The following is a 27146-nucleotide window of genomic DNA, read 5'->3' on the forward strand; positions in this document are numbered from 1 at the left end:
ATACTGCTTTGTAGCTCTAAATGAGAATATAAGATTTGTGTTTGTAGTTTCAACTAGTAAGTCTCTATTTATTTTTTAGTAGATTGACTATTTGTTTTTTAAGAAAATATTTATGGGCATCATTCTTTCAACATTTTGGATAGCCTTATGTACTTTCCAATGTGTTTTGAAGCCCTTGTTTGAATTGTATCTTATCAGCTTACTTATGAATTGTGTGGGAGAAATCATTTGGGTATTCAAGAATCTTGATCAGCATTTGCTAAATTTTACTAATGATTTTTTAATTCTTGTCTGATGGATTAGGTCCTCTACGTGGTTTCATGATTGTATTGGGCCATTATAATGAGCTTGATTAGAGTCTTCTCTTTTATTTCTACTTTAGTAATTGCATACATAGTCAGACGGGATTTTACTCTACATTTTGTCTCAATAGTTTTTGTTGTTACTGATGTTTATGCTAATAAAAAGTGCATGATTTCCTATGTTTGGCTGGTGCTCTATTTATATTTTGACTTTTTTGAAAACTGTTTTTTTTTTATGATTGGTTCTTCATAATTATTTAATTTTTGCATTCAAAATTTCAAAAAAAATGTCAATGGATATTTTATTGGCTTAATGTAAAAAATATTTAAAAGTATGATTGATCATTATGAAAGAAAGTCTCATAATTAATGCAGTGTATTTTGATTATTTATACAATTATGGTAAGTGTATACAAGTGCAAAACTAAAAAACAATGCAACTGAACCTAAGGATATTAGAATGTACATTAATGATAATAAAATAAATTTTAATTTTAAATGATTTTTAAAAGTATTTATGTTTTCAAATTCATTATTAATACATTATTTTTTGTATTTATAATTGAATCACATTTTATAACTATTATTAAAATAGAAAATATATTTAGCATATATGTATATATATGTGTCTACATATTATAGACACACACACAAACACACATATATATAAAGAGGTGCTCAATTTTTTTTAAAACACAAAGAAAGAGAAAATCAAGAGAACAACTAAAAAACACACAGAAAGAGAAAAATCAAACGAACAATGTGTGAACATTAGGCAACATAATGTTCAATATCACTCTATAGAAAAATGGCTTTATCATATTTTCTCCTCTTCAAGTAACTATTTCAATACTTCATAATTTAGCTTTCTTACATAAGGCATGTAGCTCAATAGAGCTCTTGTTTAGCATTAGATTCATTATGAACATGATAATTTTCTAATTTTGTAAATGAAATAATATTGTTTTAAATATGATTATTATATAATTATATTTTGCATAAATAATATATTAAAATTTACTAATATCTTATCTAATTAATAACGACATATTTTACATTTTATATTTTAGCTAATTAAGGTTATTTAGATACAATGTATAATTATTAATAAAGTTTTTAATATATTACTTGAACGATCATTAATGACACTTATTTCTCTTTTCAATTATATTTGAAAAATATATATAGTTAGTGATAATTTTTTAGATTTTATATTAAAAATATGCATTTGCTAATATATGTATATTAGCTTAAGAAGTATGTATGTTAGCTTAAGAAACACTAGATCATAGTAGAGATGGTAGATAGCATCTACATAGGAATAATGTCAAATATAGAACAAACTAATGAATGTATAAAAATATTTGAATATAACAATAAAGATATTGAAATATATAAAAATGGTAGATAGATTAGCTTATACCATTATTAAATATATTATCTATGTAAGAAACATTTCTCTCAAAATAGACTAAATAAACATACAAATTTCATCATCCAATAAGATATCAAAAAATTTGTCTCTAAACCTAGATGACTATCACCACAAATTTAAAGATAATCATCAGCTGTCTATATAACTAGGGGTCTATATTCCATGCGAGCTTCATCAGCAAACATATGTATGACCATCTTTATCCAAATATTCTAATACAGTCCATGACATCCAATTCTTAAACTGTACACAACAAAATAAGCATTTTTAATGTGACAAGAATGCTTAAAAAGACGTTACCTATTATTAAAAAGAATCCACGCAATTTCATTTTATAAGCTGGATGGGCAATTAAGGAAGAAGTTGCCTGTAGGAAAGGCAAAGCAATCTGTTAATTTGCTTACTTAACCAGAAAAACATCAATTATTATATCAGGATAAACCATCAATTATTATGTATGAAGATATGTTCATATATGTGTATGGATTCAATTAACCCATCATTGTGTTATTGAGATCCCAGTTTTCTGTTATAGTGGAGCACATGTTTCTATTTCTTTTTCAGAGGCTAATCTTTTCAGTTGCTTTGAAACAAAGTTTTCTCTAAATTCAACCCTTCACTTTGGGTTTTCGTGTAGAATTCTTAGTATTTTTTGTTTTGTATTTATGTGTTGTTTGCATTTTGTTAAGAAGCCAATTTGGAGCTCTCCAAAGGGACTGGATAGAGAAATGCAGCAATGGCATCTAAAGATCTTTCAATGGATGCCATGGAACAGGGGAAGGTTATATTCTTATGCCCATTTCTAATAATTCAAATAGTGCCAACTTATTGCTTCTGAAAGTTCTAGGAGGCATCCATTGATCAAATTCATTCTATAGAGATAAAATCCTACTATGAGGATCTCCTTGGTTTGTTTTCCTGGTTGAATTTGAGATTATATATTTGATTTGGTATGGCAGAAGTGATGATAGTAATTAGATTTTATACAAATTTTTCATGTTACATAAGTTATATAGATTTTCTAACTTTCCCTGGGCCAATCCATTCCCATTATTTCATATCATAAATCCAGATGGCAATGTTGGGGTTTTAATAATGTATTTATGATCTATTTTTATTTTTTAGGAAAAATTCATCTACAAAGTCGTTTTAGCTATCTGATATAGACTGGGGATTATCCAATCAGTCAAATTTGCTCAGCTCAAAATCGATCTTTTATGATATTGAAGTCTTGCATTCAGCAAGATTTGATTTTTAGTAGGCTCATTAAAAACATTACGTGACATTAAAAAAAGATTTCTTTAAAAAACAGGTCAGTTGTGAAATTTGAAGTGTAAGTGCTGGTGATATCCCTATTAACCATAATCAGAACCAGAGCACTGTAATTTAGGTGCTGTCAACCTAAAAAACTCCTCTAGAACTTTAGTTCATCTCATTGTGTGTTGGTTGAGTGGTGGTTGTGTTGTTTTGACTATGAAAGTTCAAACTCTCAATCTACTTGTTACTGATCCAATATACTTGTTAGTTTGAACCTCAACATTGATAATTGAAAATGATATCGTCCATTTGTAACCCCACCTTTTGTATGGTATTGAAAGACTTGACACATCATCCTTTTCTGATCTGACCTTTCAATATACAACCCCACTGGTTATCTGATATTATTGATCGATATGCTTCAGTGAGGGAGCTTTATCACTATTCATCCTGATGATGGATCATGTAGTGTGATCTGAAATGTTGATGCTAAAAAATACACACAATCGAATCCAATATTCCACTGGTCTTGCTAAAAAAATTACCTAACATTTTGAAAAATGAAATAAAGTAAAATTCCTTTGGTACAAACTGCAATATTTTGATTTCAAATGAAATTTGAGTGAATATTATTTTCTTGAAAACAGTTCTATTTGAAAATGATGTTGGTGTTGTTGATATGTTTTTTGTGACCATTTCAGGTTCAGGGAGAAGCCTTGGCTTGTGCCACGGAAGGATTATCATCCCCATTTCTACTACGCTTTCATGCAGGGCATTTCAGAATCAGCCTTGGCCTCAGCAGTCAAGCACTTTTGTTGCAAACCCTACAAATTTCACAATCCTTCCATCTAGACCCCAAATCATATGAACTACTACTAGTTATAATCTGGTTTATCTCAGTTTTCATACTCATGATATTCTCCTCATTCTACTCCCTCAAATGTATTTTCTATTTCGATGCAGTAAAACAAGAGTACATGGATAGAATCAGGGTAAACTACTTGTTTGTCCCATGGATATCTGCCATGCTCTTAGCCTTGAGTACTCCTACATCTATATCAGACCACATAAACCCATTCATTCTTTTTATCTTCATGACACCTCTTCTTCTTTTGGAGCTGAAGATTTATGGGCAATGGTTTTTGGGAGGCAAAAGTAGATTGCTATCAAGAGTTGCAAACCCTTCCACACAAATATGTGTTGTGGGGAATTTTGTAGGAGCAACATTGGCAGCTAAGTGCGGGTGGAAAGAATCAGCTGTATTTTTGTTTTCAGTGGGAATATCACATTACATTGTATTGTTTGTGACACTTTATCAGAAGCTTCCTTCCAATTCTTCCATTCCAAAGCAACTACATCCTGTTCTCTTTCTCTTTATTGCCCTTCCAAGTACAGCTTGTGTGGCGTGGGAGTCCATTGCAGGAAGTTTTGAGAAGGGGGCTAGAATCACATATTTTCTAGCACTTTTTTCTTTCATGGCCCTAGTAAGCTTCAAAATAGAATCTCCTATAAATATGCATATGAGGTGATAGAGTGAACTATTCCTATGAATGGAGACAAAGATAAGGAGGAGAGAAAAGTTAAAATGGATGGGTAGGAGTGTTGGACTAATTTTTCTTTGAGATTCGTAACATAGTTTAACTGCCTTTTGTGTTCTATAAGTCTAGTGATTGTTTCGGGCATTAACAGGTCGATCTTTTAGTGCAATGACAACTCTAGCTTGTAACAAGATCCAGTACTATAAGTTGTGGCTATCCAGTTTGTCCCATACATCAATTGGAATAATGTCAAGATGGGCCACTCTTCCTCCATTTTAACTTCTTCCTTCTCTCTCCTCCTTATCTTTGTTTTTATGTAAATAAGATGATAAGGAATTGATATAGCTATCTTTTAGAATGAAGACAAAGACAAGGAGGAGAGAGAAGTAAAATGGAAGTAAGGATCCGGTCATCCAGTTCGCCTTACACATCAGCAAGGTCCAGGATGACGTAAGAAATGAACCTCACTCCTTGTCCATTTTAACTTCACCCTCCTCCTTATCTTTGTCTTCATTCTTCTTCATTCAAAAAGAAATAATTTATACCATCACAAAATTCCAAATATGTTCATTTTGTCTTTAAAAAATCATAACTTTCGTTATTTTGGACAGGTGGTTCGAATCAACTTGTTTCGTGGAATCAGGTATCTTCTTTGTTCCTTGCTGCTTTTCCTAAATTCAATTGTATATATTTTGACTACTTTCTAAAATTGGGCTTTTAAATTCCTTAACCCACAAATACTCTCTCATGCAATGAAAGAATTCTTACTTATCAAATGGTGTTGATGAACAGATTCTCTGCAGCATGGTGGGCATGTGCATTTCCTCTCAATTCCCTTGCCATTGCCACAATTCACTATGCCCAAGAAATGAGCTCTCCAATTGTAAAACTCATGGCAGATATTTTTTCCATAATTTCTATGCTCTGTGTATTGTTTCTATGTTTAGCAACGTTAATTAACATTCAAACTGGGTTGTGGAAAAAATACAAGAGTGTTAGAAATATTCAACACTAGACAAAGATAATCTTTCAAATGTAGAAAAAATGTGATGGAATAAAGATGAAGTGATGTGTTGGGCTATTAAATGCTTAGTTATCTTTTTATTCTCAACAGTTCAATGTTAAGATTATTATCTTACCGGAGGTTCAAATCTTCGTATATTATACCTTTGGACCTATTCAATTATGTTGTCAACTGCTCTTTGAAAGATACACAATCTTTCTAATGTTGTTAAATCGATTGCTTGCATGGCGGTCTGATTGTTTTGTGACCAATGTTTTTCTTCTAAAGATATCAAAGAATTTTTGTTGTGGTAACACGCATGATTCATTGTTTTCTTGCGAACCAGTTCTTAAATTGCTGTTGGTAGAAGCAAATCTAGCTGTGGCTGCCATCAATTTGCAGAAAACAAATGGAAAAAGAAATTCCTATGAAATAACCCTTTTCAACAGTTTCCACAATGTTTCTTTTCCTTATTCAAAATGAAAGTGTTAACACATATTGCAAAACATCTTCTGCACTTTACATATACGTAAGCTGATAGTGATAACAACAGTGTGATACTTCACCTTAAAGGCTAACAAAAAGACATTGGCAACATTCGATATACTCACAGCAAATTCATGCTGCGCTTCCTCTTTGAGTTCCTTATCTTCGTCAATCTGAATGTCTCCACACAATGAGTCAACCCCCTCAAATGACTTCAAGAGTATTCTTCCTCGCCTGAGTTTGCCGTCAACAGGATGTTGTGGAATTCGGTCAAGATCTGCCTTCAAAGAGTGGCGCTTCTATCAAACTTATAACCCAGTTTCGGGTCTGAGCGCAATCATTTCCCAATGCGGACCATGCCTTCGACTCTTCCTCCTTCCGAATGGTGTCTGAACGGTTTGGAGTGTTATTCAAACCTGCGCCTGTTCTTTGTAAACGGGTTTCCCTTTAGATTGGTCCGCGTTCGTTACTGCAACCACCGCATGCGCCGAATGGTGAGGGTCTTGAGTCGGGTTCAGATCTGGAGAGGGATCCCAAACCTGCGCTATCCAAGGTAATTGCCAATGCGGTGAATCTGCAATGGGAATATCAATCCAATGCTCGATCCAATGTTTCCTTGCCCGCGCGATCCCCTTCCTGAGTCGTTGCAGACTAGATCTGCTCTTCTCCCGTATATTCACCTCTCCCTGAGTCGTTAGCAGACTAGATCTGCTCTTCTCCCGCGCGTTTCACCTCCCTGACAATTCGATGCTTCCTTGTCTCGAACGTCCTTTTTCTATGCTCGGAATTGGGACTGTTGGAGGGCGGGTAAGTCGGGTTGATGATTTTCGGCCCTATCTGAAAGGAGTAATGGTTCTGAATTGAGCTCCCGATAATTCCTCCGGACCTGCAACAGCTGACACCTTCTATATGATATCCTGATGACCACGAACTGGTCTCAGGTCACCAAACTTTGTTCAAATGAAGTGACAGTGGTATCACTTCCAAATTCACGATGATTCGGATGATATTTCACACCCTCAAAACCGCTTATCCATGGGAGTTAACGTTCCCAAAGATAGTCTGAGAATTTGCAGACCAATGGCCACAAATCGCTCCAATGGAATAGAAATCGAATCCACAAAATTGCCTGCCTCCAAAGGAACCCTATGCCCTCTATTTATCTCTTTGCCGGGAAGTTTCTGAAAATTATCCGGAATCATCTTGCACTACAAATATTAACTTTATAAAATTAAATAATAAACTTTATAAAGTTAGAATACAACCTTTATTAAATATTGGAATGAGTAGGCCCCGCTTACTTAATTGGAAGACAAAATCGACCCTCTTCCCATAATTATTTGCCTACGAGAGTCAATGATAGGCAAATCCCCTGTTATGATTATGTTGCTAAGAGAGGGACATGACAGTCCGCCCTTCCGGATATTGCTTGCCCTCAAGCAATCTCAGAGCTGGATGCTGCAAAATGGTCTCATTCTCCCAAGTAGCATCTTCGGCTGGTAGATCCTTCCATTTAACCAAATATTCTCTGATTACTCTTCGGCGAAGCTGTTTTTCTCTGCTTTCTAGAATGAATTCCGATATCATGATCAATTTTCCTTCATCATCCAGAGGCGGCAAGACTGCAGAAGGTATCACATTCTGTCCCAATGCCTTTTTGAGACGTGATACATGAAACACATTATATACTTTGCTGTCGGCTGGAAGCTCAAGCTCATAAACCAATTCCCCTATTCGCCTACTGATCCTGAATGGTCCATAATATCTGGGTTTAAGCTTCTCTGACCCACTCTTTTTTAGAGTAGATTGTCGGAATGGTTGGAGCATTAAGTAAACCATGTCGCCCACCTCAAAGCTTCTCTCCGTCCTCTTTTGATCTGCATATTGCTTATACTGATTCTGTGCTCGAGCAATGTTATCACGTAGAGAGCTAATGATATCTTTACTTTCTTGCAGTAATTCCCCAGCACGTGGAACCCGAACATCACTCATCAATAAGTCAATGAAACTGGGTGTATCATAACCGTATAATGCTCGAGAAGGTGTCATTTGGATAGACATGTGGAAAGTGGTGTTATAGCAATATTCACACAAATAAATCCATCTTACCCAGGCCTTTTGTTGGTCGGCGACGTAATTCCTCAAGTAGCCTTCTACCCATTTGTTTACTATCTCCGTCTGACCATCAGTTTGCGGGTGATAACTAGTACTGGGTGTGAGCTCAGTGCCACATAATCGAAACACCTCTTGCCAGAAATGACTCAAGAATCTACTATCCCTGTCACTGACAATACTGCAGGGTATCCCGTGTAACCTGAAAACCTCCTTGAAGAATACTTCGGCTACCTGTACTGCAGTATAAGTAGTGGTGATGGGAAAGAAATGAGCATATTTTGTTAGCCTATCCACCACCACATAAATGCAATCACGTCCTTGAGCCTTGGGCAACCCAGAAATGAAATCCATGGATATGCATTCCCACTTTTGACACGGAATGGAAAGTGGTTGTAGAAGCCCTGCTGGAAAGGTGTGTTCCTGTTTATTCTGTTGGCAAATAGAACACTCACGAACATACTGCAAAACATCCTTCTTAAGTCCTTTCCATGTAAACCGTTCTCGCACCTGTCTATATGTTTTAAAGTATCCGGGGTGACCAGCTGTAGGTGAATCATGAAGAGCTCGCAAAATGAACTGCCTCACCTTCGATCCTGGGACTAAAAATACCCTGCTCTTGTAAATAATTAATTCATCCACAAGTGTGTACCTGGTACCAACAAGTGTCCCATCAACTATCTTGGATGTCCATGAATCTTTGGCATATTCTGCAATAATCAAATGCTTCCAATCCTCAGAGATCTCAATCATTGAACTAAGATGTGGTCTTCGTGACAAGGCATCTGCTACCACATTCTGTGTGCCCTTAACATAAGATATATCGAAGTCATATGCCTGTAACTTACTGACCCATTTCTGCTGCCTATCATTGAGATCCCTTTGCCCGAGGAAGTGTCTTAGACTGTTGTGGTCAGTTTTTATGCAGAATTTGCCACCTACTAAATACTGCCTGAACTTAGCTAGTGCATGCATGATGGCTAACATCTCCTTGTCGTAAATGCTGAATGCTCTCTCTGGCCCACGGAGTTTCCTGCTTTCATATGCAATTGGGTGTTTATCCTGCATTAAAACAGCCCCAATACCATCTCCTGAGGCATCACACTGGAGTTCAAATGGCTTCGAGAAATCAGGCAACGCTAGTACCGGACACGAAGTCATGATCTCCTTGAACCTGTCAAAACAAGCCTGTGCCTTTGCTGTCCAAACGAAAGCTCCCCTCTTAAGCAAATCGGTTATAGGAGCCGCGTGTCGTGAATATCCGCAAACAAATCTGCGGTAGAATCCACATAATCCAAGGAATCCCCTTAACTATGTTAGGTTCTCAGGAGTAGGCCACTCTACAATAGCACGAATTTTATCAGGATCCATCCGTACACCTTCTCGGCTGATAATATGACCTAAGTATAACAACTCAGTCATTCCCAAATCGCATTTGGATTCTTTGGCATACAAGGATTCTTCTTGCAAAATCTTCAATACTGTTTCAAGATGCGCCATGTGCTCCTGCCATGTTCGATTGTATACCAAGATATCATCGAAGAATACCAACACGAATTTTCTCAGCTGATGATGGAAGACCTTGTTCATGGTAGACTGGAAAGTAGCTGGTGCATTGGTCAATCCAAATGGCATCACTACAAACTCAAAATGCCCACAGTGGCACCTGAATGCTGTCTTCTCAATGTCTTGTTCTCTGACTCTAATCTGGTGGTAACCTGATCTCAAATCGATTTTACTAAAGTAGCATGCCCCATGTAGTTCATCTATTAGCTCATCAATCCGTGGAATAGGATATCTATTCTTAATGGTTTTCTTATTCAGCATCCTGTAATCTATACACATCCGTAACGAACCATCTTTCTTCTTAACCAAAACTACTGAGGAAGCAAAAGGAGACTTACTAGGTCTGATGTGTCCCATTGCGAGTAGCTCCTTGATGGTTTTCTCTATCTCATCTTTAAGCCTTTTGGGATGCCTGTATGGAGTAATCATGACTGGTTTAGCGCCTTCTTCCAATTCGATAATGTGCTCGATCCCTCTATCAGGTGGTGTTCCAGGTGGAATATCGCTGAATACCTTACTGTACTTTTCCTTCAATATCTGTATGTCAGAATGATATTATGTCTTAGGTTGTTCCTCCTGTGTAGGCATGAGAGTACACATGGCTGCCCATTCAAGATCCTCATGTCTCACCAATCTTTCCAATTGTCTAAGAGAGATCGTTCGGATATCACTGTTCCGAATAGCTCTCAATACATGCTGCCTCCCATCTACTTCGAACTTAATCTCCATGTCCCTGAGTCGGAAAGTAACCTCACCCAATAACCATAACCATGTCATTCCCAAAATGATATCCAAATCACCCATATTGACCACGTGGTAATCCGCTTTGAACTCATAATTGTTCAGGCGTAAAGGCATGTCTCTAACTATCTTGTTGCACTTAAGAGTGTATCCGTCAGCAACCTGTACACGAAGACCTCCAAATTCTTCTGTCTTAATACCACGATGCTCGACCAATCTTGCATCAATGAAGTTATGTGTAGCTCCGGTATCAACTAATGTAATCACCTTCTGCCCTGCTAGGACACCACGTAACCTGAAAGATCCTTCCTGTTGAATGCTAGACAAACGCCCTTGCTGTAGATACAATTCAGGTTCTTCTTTCTGTTCTGACTTTCCTGTCTCTTCCTCAGATTCTGATCCAGTATGTTCATCCTCTTTTGTCGCACTGTCAGAATCTGATCCTTCGTAATATGACCACATAACTCTATTGGCTTTCCCTTTTGGTCGCAAGGGACAATCATGATCCCTGTCATATGGACCTTTGCAATAGAAGCATAATTTCTTCCTTCGCAGGTCATTTAATGCTTCTGTATCTAGGGGTGTGGTAGACTTCCCTTTGGTTTCAATGCTCTTCCCTTTATTTTTATCAAACTTCCTGTTGTCTTTGAAAGAGGTAGTGCTCCTGGGAGTGAACCGGTTAGAAGGAGCTGTAAGTTCCATACTTCGTGCTTTCCTCATGGCTTCCTGCAATGTTGGTGGATCGAATGCCTTAATCCATCCCTTGAGGGGTTCAGACAATCCTTCTGTAAATAAGATAACTAACCTCCTCTCCGATACATCCGGTACCATGACTGACAACCTCTGAAATTCACTAATATAGACCTCGATATTGCTAGTCTGTTTTAATTGTGCAAGATCGCGAAAATAAATTTCTGGATCCTTCTTATCAAAACGTTCAACTAATCTATCCACGAAGTCCTGGTATGATGTTACCTAATTGTGCTGCAAGGTAACCATTCCATGTGACCACCAGTCATGAGCTACGCCTTCCAGATGCAAGGTAGCATATCTGATGGCATCTATTTCAGACATAGGCCTTAATGCTAGGAAGGTGTCCAATTTGTGAATCCAAGCTTGTGCCGTCATCTGACCACTCCCATCGAAGAAAGGCAAAGTAAGTTTACTGACAGCTCGTTGTAACTCACTTTCATGAGTCCCTCTAGGTCTCCGATTCTGGCGGCTATTCCTCATATGTTCTCTTCTTTGGTTTAGATATCGATCAAAGTTTAATAACTCACACACATGCGGGGGTAATGCTTGCCATTCTGCCGTAGCAGCCCTGAGATCATCCTGAAAATCTTCTGGTGCGTCGTCTTCTCCTATCTCCTGAGCATCTTCCCTTAGGAAGATGGGACGAGTAGGCCTATTGGCTGTCCATGATCTGCACCTAGGAGCACCTTGTGATCCTGCCACACTCCTATCGTCGTGATCAGATGTGCCTCTTCCTTGATCTTGAATCCTGGGCTGAATAACTCTTTCCATTATGGTAGTCAAAGCCTGTAGTGTCTGAGTTATTTCTTGTTGTCCGTTAGTCATGGCTCTGTAAAATTCTCTGGTTTCATCATCGTCGACTTTGGGAAATCTTGGCGGACTCTGTCTTTCACCCATATCCCTGTTCTTGAATATGGTTTTCGAGTACAACTCCGGAAATTAGAGTACTTTTACCCAATCAGGATGGCAGGACTACTGCTCTGATACCACTGAAATAACCCTTTTCAACAGTTTCCACAATGTTTCTTTTCCTTATTCAAAATGAAAGTGTTAACACATATTGCAAAACATCTTCTGCACTTTACATATACGTAAGCTGATAGTGATAACAACAGTGTGATACTTCACCTTAAAGGCTAACAAAAAGACATTGGCAACATTCGATATACTCACAGCAAATTCATGTTGCGCTTCCTCTTTGAGTTCCTTATCTTCGTCAATCTGAATGTCTCCACACAATGAGTCAACCCCCTCAAATGACTTCAAGAGTATTCTTCCTCGCCTGAGTTTGCCGTCAACAGGATGTTGTGAAATTCGGTCAAGATCTGCCTTCAAAGAGTGGCGCTGCTATCAAACTTATAACCCAGTTTCGGGTCTGAGCGCAATCATTTCCCAATGCGGACCATGCCTTCGATTCTTCCTCCTTCCGAATGGTGTCTGAACGGTTTGGAGTGTTATTCAAACCTGCGCCTGTTCTTTGTAAACGGGTTTCCCTTTAGATTGGTCTGTGTTCGTTACTGCAACCACCGCATGCGCCGAATGGTGAGGGTCTTGAGTCGAGTTCAGATCTGGAGAGGGATCCCAAACCTGCGCTATCCAAGGTAATTGCCAATGCGGTGAATCTGCAATGGGAATATCAATCCAATGCTCGATCCAATGTTTCCTTGCCCGCGCGATCCCCTTCCTGAGTCGTTGCAGACTAGATCTGCTCTTCTCCCGTATATTCACCTCTCCCTGAGTCATTAGCAGACTAGATCTGCTCTTCTCCCGCGCGTTTCACCTCCCTGACAATTCGATGCTTCCTTGTCTCGAACATCCTTTTTCTATGCTCGGAATTGGGACTGTTGGAGGGCGGGTAAGTCGGGTTGATGATTTTCGGCCCTATCTGAAAGGAGTAATGGTTCTGAATTGAGCTCCCGATAATTCCTCCGGACCTGCAACAGCTGACACCTTCTATATGATATCCTGATGACCACGAACTGGTCTCAGGTCGCCAAACTTTGTTCAAATGAAGTGACAGTGGTATCACTTCCAAATTCGCGATGATTCGGATGATATTTCACACCCTCAAAATCGCTTATCCATGGGAGTTAACGTTCCCAAAGATAGTTTGAGAATTTTCAGACCAATGGCCACAAATCGCTCCAATGGAATAGAAATCGAATCCACAAAATTGCCTACCTCCAAAGGAACCCTATGCCCTCTATTTATCTCTTTGCCGGGAAGTTTCTGGAAATTATCCGGAATCATCTTGCACTACAAATATTAACTTTATAAAATTAAATAATAAACTTTATAAAGTTAGAATACAACCTTTATTAAATATTGGAATGAGTAGGCCCCGCTTACTTAATTGGAAGACAAAATCGACCCTCTTCCCATAATTATTTGCCTACGAGAGTCAATGATAGGCAAATCCCCTGTTATGATTATGTTGCTAAGAGAGGGACATGACATCCTATTCTAACATATTTGAGAAAGATTATTATAATTGATTTATTTTCAAACTCACTTCAAATCATAATATAATTTTATACTAACACTTCACTTTTGAAGGGTGCAAGGGTTACTGTCAGAGTGATATATTTATTTATTATCGAGTTGTGGATGTAAAATAGCTCCGTTTTGATTTCATGATCACTTAATTGAATGGAGATTCTTCACTTTTTTGTTTAATTGTATATGGCTTATTTTTCATTTTAGCATACCTCTTAAAGATATAAGTAGGTTAGATATGAAGATTATTTAGAGACTTAACTCTTAAAATGGATGTAAATGGCATTCCCTATCTTTCTATTTTGCCAATGTCAAGTGTTCCTTTCTATACTGTTAGCCCTTACAATTTATGTGTGGTAATAACCCATGACATAATGAGTGGGAGTTGTCTTCAACTTCTCAACATGAGGGAATAATTTGTATGGTCTTTAGATAATGTTCATTCCACAATGACCCACTATAATTATCAAAATATATGGTAAGATACATGCAGACACTAGGTGGTTTGTATCCTAGCTTGTAAACAATGTCAACAACTTTGCCAAGTGCTACATTAACAAGTCATATCTCTATCCATATAATTTTTTGTAAGCATGATGCATTGTCCTTTACAATGGAGTACATGTTTTTCAAGTTGTTCATTACCCATGGAATTATTATTTCCACTTGGTGAATAAATTGTTGTACTTAGTTTAATCGGGGAATTTAATTATTTCAACATCTTCTTATTGTGTAATTTAAAGAGATCATTAGTTGTAAATAGGTGTGTGGCACCATCTTGATGTTGGATTTTTAGATGATGTAAGGTGTATGTATGTACGTGTCATCAGTAGTTTCCAATCATACTCTGTTGGATTTGCATCTTGGAGATTATGGTACACATTCAATAGGATTGATTAGTAAGTTTCTTGTTACTCCTAGTACATGCAGAAATATCTACATATGTAGAAAATACAAAATCTGTACAAGTCAACCTTTCAGTGTGTTGGAAAAACTTACGGCCCGTTTCGCTGTCAGAATAGGAATAACTATTCTGGAATAGAAAATGGGGCTACGTATTCCTGTTCATTGTTTGGTTCAGCCAATATTTGATGGGGAATTCGCGGACCTCAAAATTTATGTTTTCTAAAATAAATAAAAGTGGAATAGGAATACGTATTCCAATAACACCTATTTGGGTGGAATTGCAAAACCCCATTTTTGAGCCAAAATTAGAATACGTATTCCTATTTTATTTTGTATTCCAATTTCGATTTGGTGCATCCAAACGAAGAATTCAAAATTTTAAGAATTTACATATGCCTATTTCACTTGTATTCTTGTTGCCAAACGGACCTTTATCTGAAAATAAATATGTAAATAAACAAGGATATTATCTATAGCTTATATTATCTAAGATTTAATATTAAAGTTAAAAGTGCAAAAAAAAAAAAAAAAAAAAGAAGAATCCATGCAAATAGATATGACTCTAACCTATCATTCCCACAACTAGCATACTACAAAACTTTTTTTTCTTTTTTAAAAAAAATTGATCAAGGATTCGTCCTTGTAGCTGATGGAAATAATAAAAATGGTTTTAGATAAATCAATTTTTTATCCAATATGACATATCTTGTCAGAAGAAAAACTAGTATAAAAAAGCTCTAATTCAACCAAGAATAAATATGTGAATGGTTGTCTTTTGTCTCCGTTGTAAGAGAAGAAAATTTATTTGTGGCATATGCATTCAGGTATGAAGATAAGAAGGGTGTGTCGTACTCTTATAACTTGCAATGAACGGAGGCAGGTGTGGTGGGAGAAAATAGATGGGGTTGTGTATATATAGTTATCTCAAGTTCATGGTGTTATCATGCACCTGTCATTCTTTGTGATATGGTGACACATTCATTTATAAGGCTGCCTTTTTTTTTATTTTAAGTCTGGTTAGTTTTCTCTATTCTCATAAATTAGATGAGATTTTTATCTAAACATTACTTGCCATGAGATATTGTACGGGAGGATTGGTAAGGAAACATAATGAATTCTTTCGAGGAAGCAATAAACATATTCAATGCTGATAATATTATTAGAAGTGACAAAACAAGAGTTCTGATGGAGCTAGAGTCCCTGCCTTTTGTCAAAAATGGAGAATATATTTGATCTACAATTAAAGAACAAGGACTAAAGAAGAAAATAAGCATCATAGCAAGAGGGATCACATTGCATAACTAAGATGTACGTAGTTATGTTAATTGCGTTGGGAGATTAGAGTTACATTATTTTCCTCCATTTCAAAGGAGGTTTATTTTTTACTTGTATTATTGTTCTATGAAGATTTAGGATGTTCTTGCCAGATTCTTTCCTTAATGAATCTTTGAGTTCAATTTATTTTAATACAATTTTATGTATTGAATTGTCCATGAATCAAATTATTGAAATTATTAAATATATAAATAATATAAATTTTTTAATAAATATTTTATAAAGTAAATTATTTTTTATTAGTCTAATTAATTTTTTAATTTATCATTAAAAATCATACAAATGTAAAAAATAATTTACTTTAGAATATATAAAGTGTACAAAATTAAAATAAATATAAATATTTTTTAATTATTACTATAATTCAATATTAAAACATATAATATTTTTTGACAAAATATAATAAAAATTTATGTAATAATCTAATTTAAAAATGAAATGAAAATTTCTATCTATATTTAATTAAAATAATGTAATTATATTTTAAATAATGTATATAAAACCTTTGCACGGCAATGAAAAAACCACTGTTAAAATCATAAAACCATCCAGAATTATTTTTTAAAATGCCTTCTAAATTTTCTAACAGTTGTTATGATTTTACTTATAATGGTGTCAGTGCGAAAACAGCGTAACCTAGAAAAATAAAAACTTTACAAATCTAACTCCAACTTTTACCCCGTGTCTCTGCTGAGTTTTTTTATTTTTAAGATTTTTTTTTTTTCAAAATGAAACCCTAGGAAAATGAGCCACATCCAATCAAAAAACAAATAAATCATAATTTTTCAAACAATGAAATTGATTAAAAAATCAAACCTTATCCCTGCCTAAATAGGCAGGCTGCCTAAATAAGCAGGGACTAATAAGCAAAACAATACAATACCCTAGTCATGTCAAATGATGTTACTTACCATCAAAATCTACATGGAAAATAAAATTCTAAGGTCATGAGAGTTTATAACACTATAAATAACTTTATCTTTCATATTTTAAATATTTCATTAATATTAAAGGTGAATGGTTGACAATTGCAACTTATTTTGTTGGATACAAGGGTTATGAATGGACCCTTTGCTTTCTCTTTACAAGAATTAGGATTTGAGCCTTCCTATTATTATTTACTCATTTTCTCTAAATTTAAAACCCGAAATCTTGTCTAGGCGTCTTCATACTTTGCGCCTAAAAGTAGGAATTGAATTCTAAATTTTTATATTTTAAGTGAAATTAAAATTTTAATATGTTATATTAAATTTTTAAAAAATAAGTTTAAACATAATAATTTTAAATATAACAATATTATAGTTCAAATATATTATATTAATCTAAAAATGTATATTTTGTAACATATTGCGAGACATCTACTCTAAGATGGTTACATGCACTCCAAGTTTTCTCAAATGAATAATTACCATAAATATTTAGCAATTTGTAATCCAAACTATTTGAATTAATCTCTCATAGTGAACACCAAATTAGAATCAATGTCAACCTCTTTTTTATATTTTTTTTAGTTTTCTCAAAAAGAAACCAGTTCTCGTCTTTCCAATCTCTTGAACTCCATTGTTAAAACTGCTATCAAGGGGACAAATAAAATCCTAATCATTTGGATATGAATTTAAATATATGTGCACCTTCATTTTTCTAGAAAATGTAGAGTCTTCCAATAAGTACAAAAGACATCCAAATTGGTGCCTCTTAGTCACAACTATACATTTATCTCCTTCCCAGCTCTTTAGACCACATTCCTTATTGACTGAAAATTAAACTCATTTTTATTTAGAACACATCCATGACAAGAAATAAAACAAGTTATTCATTCTACATAATGCAATTTCATCATTGTCTATATCTTAAGGGCTCGTTTGGTTCTAGGCATAATAATTGAGAATAGGAATGGTTATTTCAATAATAACTATTTTTTTGGAATGGACATAAATTCATTTTAAGGGTAAAATGGGAATATGTATTCCTATTCTCTATTCCAATTGGCCCACGAAACAAACTTGGTAATATACCAACTAAATTCCAATCATTTCACATTTTTAAATGTTTAACTTATTTTTTGACATGAACATGCCAATAAAAATTAATTCTGACAGTTATAAATTATAACAGGCTGATAGTTCCATCAGTTGACAAATTTTTCTTATTATATGGAATATACGTGGCCAGGGACATCTACAAATTTATAATTTGCTTTCAGAAACAACCCTGGTATAAATCTATCTATTTCAATAAAATCTCACAGTTGTATTCAAATACTTTGTTGATAATCCATTTAATAGATCTCACTTATATGTGTTGCCTATCATAAGTAATATGCATAGAATGACACATTTAGTGATTTATGTATTCACTTTCAAGAACAAACATAATTAATCTCAAGACTGGTCAGTTCTTCAATCCTTTCAAATGAGCTTATGTCTGATGTAGATTCCAGAAGAGTTGGACTTGTCAATTAAGTTTTTAGTCTTTTCCTCTAATACAACATTTTCATTAGGACTATTCTTAATCATATACTAAGAGAAATTAAGTTTGGAAAAATAAGTCAACTTTGAGTATTTAACAGTTTTAACTTAGAAATCAAGTCCTAAGAAGAAAAATCTTTTTACTTATACATTTCAACCACTAATGGTGCATTCATATCTATTGTTGTTGCTGTTTCACTTGATCCTTGAGAGATCTGCAGAGGAACTTCATTACTTTCTTTTAGTTAACCCGCTAAATCCCCTTCAACAAACTCACCAGATGTTGATTTTGTTTCTGCTGCTGCCGAATAGCTAGTTTCATTTGCACATTTATCACGCTTCTCTTCATTTGGTGCATCTTCTTCTTCTGAAACCATATCTCTTTGTGTTCCAACAATCTAGTTAAAGTCTTCCCGGGAGATAATCTTGTCAGCTTAATGAGTAAAATATGTCAAAGAATAAATGTATGTAAAATCATGATTATACAACTAAATTTATCTCTCTTGTGCAAGTTTAAGAGAATTTGAATTTTTTTAAGTTGGTTTGAGTAAGTAGAATGATGAGGGCATGAGTAAAAGTGTAAGTTGTACATGTCAAAAAATGTTGTATTTAATAGAGTAAAATAAATGGAAAATAATACATATATTATTATGATAGAGTCAAAATGGATGCATCCATTTTCATTTTATTTATTCTCTTCTATTGAAATGTGAATTATTTTTTTATGTTGGGCCCACTTACCGTTGCACCAAAAGCCATGACTGTTAGTGAATATGGAACACCACATAATTAACCACTTGTGGACAGGGGAGGGCGTCGCATCACCCAACAATCTCCCCCTCGACGCGCATACCAGGTGCTTACGCGGGTTGGGAAGGCACTGGGGAGATTTAAACCCATGACCAGGCCAAAACCAGGCTCTGATACCAATTGTTGGGCCCACTTACCATTGCACCAAAAGCCATGACTGTTAGTGAACATGGAACACCACATAATTAACCACCTGTGGGCAGGGGAGCGCATCGCATCACCCAACATTTTAGTTTACACCTAATATGTAAAATATTTAATGGATCAATGAAAGATGATTAAATGATCCTAAAATAGATGAGATTAAAATACAAATCAATTCTATGATGAATATTAAGATGGAAATGAGAAAAAACTATGAGATTGCAAATTAATAAATTACTATGGTAGAAAATATGATTTAGCAAATGATAACTATATGTGTTTTAAGTAAAAAGTAAAATGATAACAATACTCGAGCAATGGCTAATAATGCAAGGAAGGTAAGCTCCAATTTATAGAGCTTTGGAGGGAATAGGGTTGACAAGTGCACAACATCCATTTACAATAATTTGTGCACACACACATGTGAGCAACATGAAGAAGTGGAAAATAGAATTCTTTCAAAATGTGTGAATGGTTAAGTGGGGACAAGTGTAAATATAGACTAGCTCAAGTTAGCCAAACATGTTTGCAACGTGGATATTTATATAAGAGTAAATGAGTGGAGGCAATCTAAAAGTTAAGGAAGGTGCTCACATATGGGAGTGAATTTTATATTTTAGTAAAAGGCTAATGGGTGCAAGAATTAATGGATTAACCTAATAATTAATTACTAGTATTATTGTTTTAAAAGTGGAGGCATTAAATTCGTAAAGGGATGATTTAGGAATCTATGGTTTGCCCCTTTTTGATGTGGTGTCTAAAATGACATCATCAAAGAAGAGAAAAGGATGCCTAAGAGAGGAAAGGTGAAGGTCAAACAAGTCATGACAAAGCAATCATGATAGAAATGGTATACCCCCTTAAGAAGTTGGTGCAAAAATTAAAAATGGGGCAATTTTTTGAAAAAGGGAAGGAAAATAGAAAGAGAGAAAGACCTTATGAAGAGGGTGAAGATAGGGTTTACATGATCAAAATGGTAACAATAAAAGATAAGGGGAAGGAACAATGGGTCAAAAGAAAAAAAGAACCAATATAAGGGGATCAAGTAGTCCATGGGGGCCTAGAAGTTGCATCTAGAAGCACTCTAAAATGAAATAAAGAAGGAAATCTAAGGTGAGAGGATGGTGAATATTCTAGTGAAGGATCGATTGGGTGAGTGAGATGGTTTCAACAGTTAGTAGAGTTCAAGGACCCAGTAAGTCCCTATCTATTTTTGTGTGTTTATAGATTAGATTTAATTATTTATTTGTGACTCATAAATAATGTTAAAATTTGGCAGAGTGGAGATGATGCTAAAAAGGGTACAAGAAGGTCAAGTAGGCTAGAAAAGGGGTATGTAATTGGGCCACGGGGGTCCTACGAAGGGTATTTGTGCACTCTGAAATAAAATCAAGAAGGATGTCTAAGGTGAGAGGATGGTAAATATTCAAGTAAAGGACCAATTGGGAAAGTGGGTAAGATGACTTCAATAGTTAGTGGAGTACAGGGACCCAATAAGCTCGCTATCTATCTTTGTGCACTCATAGATTAGATTTAACTATGCATTTGTGACTCGTAAATAAGGTCAAAAGTTGGTGGAATGGCTCGATGATGATTGGTCAACCAACATTTCCACCCTACATATCAATGTCTCTACTAGTGCATAACACCCATAAAAATGTTAATCAAATGTTTATCATCTTTGAAGATGAAGATCTCTCTGATTAGATTCCATGTAAGTGGAAGTCACAGGACCAACTAATTAGATTCCATGTAAGTGGAAGTCACAAGACCAACATCTCTAAGAGCTAGAAAATGGGAGTGGTGTGTTAGGTGGATTGGTGTTTGTGCATATAGTGTCTACCCCCTATAACCTTGCAACCTACAAATGGGTACATTTTCTTAGGAGGGACCTAAGAAAGGGGTTAAGGGTAGGAAAAGGATTGGTAAGATTGAATGAGATCCCAAGGTAAAAGGGGATAGGAATAGGATAGGCAAGGTTACTCCTGGTATCCATGGGATGAAAAATTAGTTTAAATGGCTAATGTATTAGGGTGACATATGATTTGTGGATGCAAGCAGGTTTTCCAACTTTGGGGTTGAGAGAGCACTATCCTGCAAAAATGGCACTCCAATCAAAGTTATCAAATGATGAGTTCATCATGATGGCAGTGATGGGGTTAGAGTGGGTGCACAAGTAGTCATTGATTTGTGCCCAAAATGGGATGATCATAACACTATTACAGAGGTGAGATATCGAGGCCTTCTCCTTTCATATTGTACCATCATAAATTGTAAGAATCTAAGAGGCATACAAGTTTGTGATTGTTTAGTACCTACCTTAGTGTGTTTCATTAAAACTTACATAATAAGACTTCATAGTTTAAATAAATGTATGCCTTAATTCAAATATGGGTTCTCTATCCCTTCAATATTATACAAAACAAAGGTAATCACTTATTGTTAAGTGTGTTACTCTTCTTTTTCCTCCAAACCAATAATTCATCTCATCTCCCAGGCCCTATATTATTATTTGTAGCCACGTTGTAATTTATTAGAAATGATCAACAACAAAAAGTGATCTCATTCATCTCCTTAAATAGGTAACTTCTTCCTTCCAAATCCTTCCATATTTTTCCACTTATTTACAATCATAGATTTTAGATTCATTACATCTAGTCATTCGATCAATACTAGTTCACCTCAAAGTTTTTGCTCATTATGAAAATAGAAAATCTTCTCCATTCGATCATCTTTGAATCATTCCAGTTGTTAATTTCATAAAAAACTTCATCCTTATTCTTTATGCTTCTTAATTTTCATCATTTGTTAGCCTCAAATTAAATTTTTTTTGTTCTTCACTCGGCGAACATCGCCACCTCACTTGGGCAACACATCACTTGGTTAACACTGAAATTTTAACTTTGCTTTGCCAAATGCTTGGTGACAATTGTAGTCACTTGGTTAATAATGTAGTTTTTCTTTCACTGACTCACCAGATATGAACTTAATCACAATATAACATGATTGTAAAAAAATCAAACCAACATTATACTATCAGAGTCCAATTCATTCAAGTACCCATTGAATACCAATACTTATCAATTATGTCATTATCATACTTTCTTCAAATCCTATTCATCAATCAAATGATATGGTACTTTATTGAATTGTCATAATGTCTAACCAACTAAGGCTTGACATCAATGATAACATAACAATTTATATGACTCTTTTACATTTAATAATAGTATTCTTAGTTACACATTAGTTGGGGCTAACAAATACTTGGGCTTAGAAACCTTTGGTGTAGAAGTATCTTTAATTGACTTATCATTTTTCTTCTCCTCAGAAAGTGTGGATGTGGCTCTAGTTTCACTCCTTGTAGTCCTTGTCTCAATGGTATGGAAATAGATGAAAGTGTAGTCTCCTTCTCCACATCTATGGGTATTGCAATTGCCTTACTTTTCTCCATGTCATCTTGCTTCTGTCTAATTTCTACCATATGTTCTTTACAAGTTCGTTCATTCTCTACAATATCTGCAACCAGTTTCCTTACATTCTTGGATATTTCACATTGATAAATTTCTTACCAAACCTTTTTATATGTCTCCTTATAAGTTATGAACCTTTCAACATTGTGATCTCTTATCTTATAGATCATATCATCAATATTCTTAATCTCTATTGAAGGATAAACTTCATAACCCATAGGAATTAACTATGAAATTCTTAGTTCTATTGCTTGCATACAACTTGCATCAATTTCTAAAATAAAGAAAATTGAATTTGCATAATTTTCAACTAGGCTCTAAGCAATTTTTTCTATGCTTTTCAATTTATTTTAAAATATTTTGAAGCAACCAAATATTTTTTTGTTAATAGATTTTTTGTTTGACATTCTATAGAATCGACTAATATGAATTGCTACAAGAATCACATTTTCCAAATAACACTTGATATACTAGAGAAATAGTTCATCAAGAAGAAAAATGTACAACTATCAAGGATGCATATTCAAATATCTAATTCATATACATCTTGATCTTGTTGAGGTTTCCTATTAGTTTTTCTCTCAGAATCTCGCAAGCATCAACTTGAGAATCTTCATTTACAATCTGATATGCACTATGGATGAAAGTAGTAAAGATAAAGTTAATTATGTTTTTATGATAAAATTTACATTGACAAGTAGGAAATATTCTACATAGTTAAATTTTGATAGCAATATCACAATTTGACTAGTTAAAAATATCTCCTACTTGTCAATTGATGAGCTTGACGGGCTTTCTAATTGATGATTTATAAGGAAAAACACCTAGTGAAGGTTTGTAATTGAGGTTGCAAGCAAAGTGGGTTTAACCATGGAGGAAACTCCATAGTTAAATGAGCTCAAGCTGGAGTAGTACTAGGATGGGTGACCTCCCGAGAAGACCTAGTGCTTCACCTCTGTGAGCATCACCTAGATCCAATGAGTGCTAAGTGATCTATTTATTATCATGAGAGATGGAATCATGTGTGAATCACTACTCATGATACATGGGTCAATGAGTTTGACTCAAAAACTACACAGTTAGATCCTGATGGCAATATCACAATTTGACTTCTTGTGTAAAATATCTCATACTTATGTTGTTTCTCTATTTGCACTAAATCCAATAACATAATGAATCAATTCCTGATTGATCTTGCAAGGATTATCACTAAGCCAAAAAAAATTGATCTTTCATCAAATAGATAAAAGTTCACAAATTGTGCCAATTTTATTGGTTCAACTTTCTTAAACTCATCCCTAAATTTTTCATGTTAAAAAATAGATTTAAATTTATTATAAATTTTGAAATCTCCAAATTCCTTAATTTTTAAGTGAATATAAGCTCTTATATTTTCAACATGAAGAACTATGTGGGACACATGCAAAAATGTTCCTTTAGGATCATCCTCAATTGACTTATATAAGTGTTTCGTAAATCTATATCCAAGATTCTCAATTAAATATCAATGATTTGTGGTGTATCCATTTTTCTTTGATGAAATCAACAAGCTTTTGCAAAGATAAATACATTTTACTATAAAACTAGGGTTTGCACACAAAAAATTGATCAATTGCTTAAATTGTTGTTAAGTATTCTTTTTCTCAGGTGGACACTCATTCTCGAGATAGAAAAGTATCAAATGAAGTTGCAAAATGCCTTTTAATCCTTTAATCAATTACATTTATGCATTAAATTTCATGTGTTCCCTACCTTTCAAAAAGTTGATATAACTAGTTAATTACACTCTATCTGCAATCCTTTATATAATCGTGAAATCAGATTAGAAATAACTTCCTCTATTTCATGTAACCATCACATCTTCTAATGATGCAACTTTTGGGGTAACAAAATATGTTATGATGAAATCCCCTCCTTAGATTCTATGACCTAATTAGTTGGTGATGTGTGTCCACACCAAAAGTTGGTGTGATTTTTCTAGATGTATCAATTTTCTCTTTCATCATCTAATTCCTTTTCACCCTATTTCTAACCTCATAAGTATCAATTGATTTACATTTATTGTCATTCTTTACATTGTTCTTCTCAATTCAACCATTCATTCTCATTCCAACATCATTATATCTATAGTTCTTAGCTATATATCCATAATTATTGCATTTATAGTTCAAATAGCATTCAGATTCACATACTTCTATTTTCTTTTATAAGACCTTGATTTGTAATTTGTTGCAACGTAACCAAAGTTGTTTCATTTGAAATATGTAGGATTACCTCCATTTGTATTAGGTCTAGCATTATATCGAACTTTGAATCTACATTCATTAGATTTATGTCCATATTGCCAATATGTAAAACAATATTTAAAAAAAAGATGCATCGGATGTATTGCTTTGGTATTCCCTTTCCCATCACCAAACTTGTCACATGTAAAACATCTTCCATTGAATCTTAGTTCATTTGTTTGCTTCTCCTTAGGTTTCTCAAGTTGATCTTCCTTTTCTTCAACAATTTTTAAAAAAAAATCCTTTTTCCATAGATCCTTTCTTATCTCTAGGTGTTATTCTCATCAAGCTTTGCAATGCTAGATCTGATTTTTTCTTGAAATCTTTTACATCAGCTAGATCTCTTCTTAGTATCACATTAACTCTTTCTAGATCTTGTTCATTATGTTTATATTCCTCAAGGAAAACTTTCAGCTTTCCAACTTCACTATTTGACTTGTAGAATTCTTCGATTTTGGCCTTCAAGAATTGCTCAAGAATCTCTTTGCTTCTATATCTAAATTTTCTATGCTATGTGTACCGTTTCTATGTTTAGCAACGATAATTAACATTCAAACTGGGTTCTGGAAAAAATACAAGAGTATTAGAAATATTCAAGACTAGACAAAGATATTCTTTCAATTGTAGAAAAATTGTGATGGAATAAAGATGAAGTGATGTGTTGGGCAATTAAATGATTTTTAATTTCCTAAGCGTCCTAGATTTTTTATTCTCAAGAGAGTTCAGTATTAATTATTATCTTACCAATATTTCAAATCTTCGTATATTGTACCTTTGGATCTATTCAATATTGTGTTGTCAATTGCTCTTTCAAAGATCATCTTTTTAATGTTGTTTAATGGAATGGTTAAATGACAGTCTGATTGTTATGTGATCAATGTTTGGGAATGATTTCCTTTTGAAGTTATGGAAGAATTTATGTTGTGGTTACACGCATCATTTAAGTTTTTCTTGCGAACCATTTCTTAAATTGCAATTGGCTGAAGCAAATCCAGCTGTGGCTGCCATCAATTCGTAGAAAACAATTTTTTTTTAAATAGTTTTTTTATTATGATAAATTTGAGAAAGATTACTATAATTGATTAATTTTCAAAATCGCTTCAAATCGTGGTATAAATTTATACGAGTTAAATATTTCAAAGAGTCTCACTCTATATAAAATCATGATTATACCCCAAAAAGAATTCTCTCTCTTGTGCAAGTTTAAGAGTATTTGAAATTTTTAAGTTAGTTTGAATAATTAGAATGGTGAGAGCATGAGTAATTGTATAAGTTGTATATGGGGAAATATATTATTTAATAATGAAATATATATATATTACTTTATATTTTTGATAGAATCAAAATGGATGCATTAATTTTCATTTGATTTACTCTCTTTTATTTAAATGTGGATTGCTCTTCTTGTTAAAATAACCATGGGATATGTGGAAAATGTTTAATGGATGAATGAAAGATGATTAATTTAATCCTACGGTGAATGAGATAAAAATGCAAATGGATTCTATGATGAATATTAGGATGGACGTGAGAAAAAACTATGAGAATGTAAACTAATGAAATACTAAGGTAGCAAATATGATTTAGCAAATGATAACTAACCATATGAGTTTCAAGCACAAACTAGCATGATAGCAATAGTCAAGCAATGGATGATAATGCAAGGAAGACAAGCTCCAATTCATAGAGTTTTGGAGGGAAATTGATGACTAAAATTAATTTAGAATGGAGAGCTAAGATTACATAAGAGAGATGAATTGGATGTTAAGTTTCATAGATAGTTGATCATGCAAGATAAGACATTGCTAACACACATGTGAACAAGCTTGGAATGAGGAATGGGGTTGTCAAGTGGAGGACATCCATTTAAGATAATTTTTTGCTCACACATTTGAGCAACATGAAGAAGTGGAAAATAAAATTCTTTCAAAATGCATGAATGTGTAAAAGGGGACAAGTGTAAACATAGAGTGACTCAAATTGGTCACACATATGTGCAAGGTGGTTGTTTATATAAGAGTAAATAGGTGGACACA

General features: G+C 34.4%; 1 protein-coding gene across 1 annotated transcript; it reads left to right on the forward strand.

Annotated features, from left to right (window-relative positions):
• Nucleotides 1–2241: 2241 nt before the first annotated feature.
• LOC149540231 (guard cell S-type anion channel SLAC1-like) lies at nucleotides 2242–5618 on the forward strand. The gene is made up of 4 exons (XM_089799526.1): nucleotides 2242–2518; nucleotides 3696–4478; nucleotides 5144–5175; nucleotides 5325–5618. Exons 1-4 carry the CDS (start codon nucleotides 2474–2476, stop codon nucleotides 5545–5547), a joined length of 1083 nt encoding a protein of 360 aa, XP_089655652.1. The 5' UTR covers nucleotides 2242–2473; the 3' UTR covers nucleotides 5548–5618.
• Nucleotides 5619–27146: the final 21528 nt, after the last annotated feature.

The sequence above is a fragment of the Cupressus sempervirens genome, chromosome 9, assembly GCF_028749045.1.
Source record: "Cupressus sempervirens isolate cs-2001-9-10 chromosome 9, ASM2874904v1, whole genome shotgun sequence".
In the NCBI taxonomy this organism is placed as follows: Eukaryota; Viridiplantae; Streptophyta; class Pinopsida; order Cupressales; family Cupressaceae; genus Cupressus; species Cupressus sempervirens.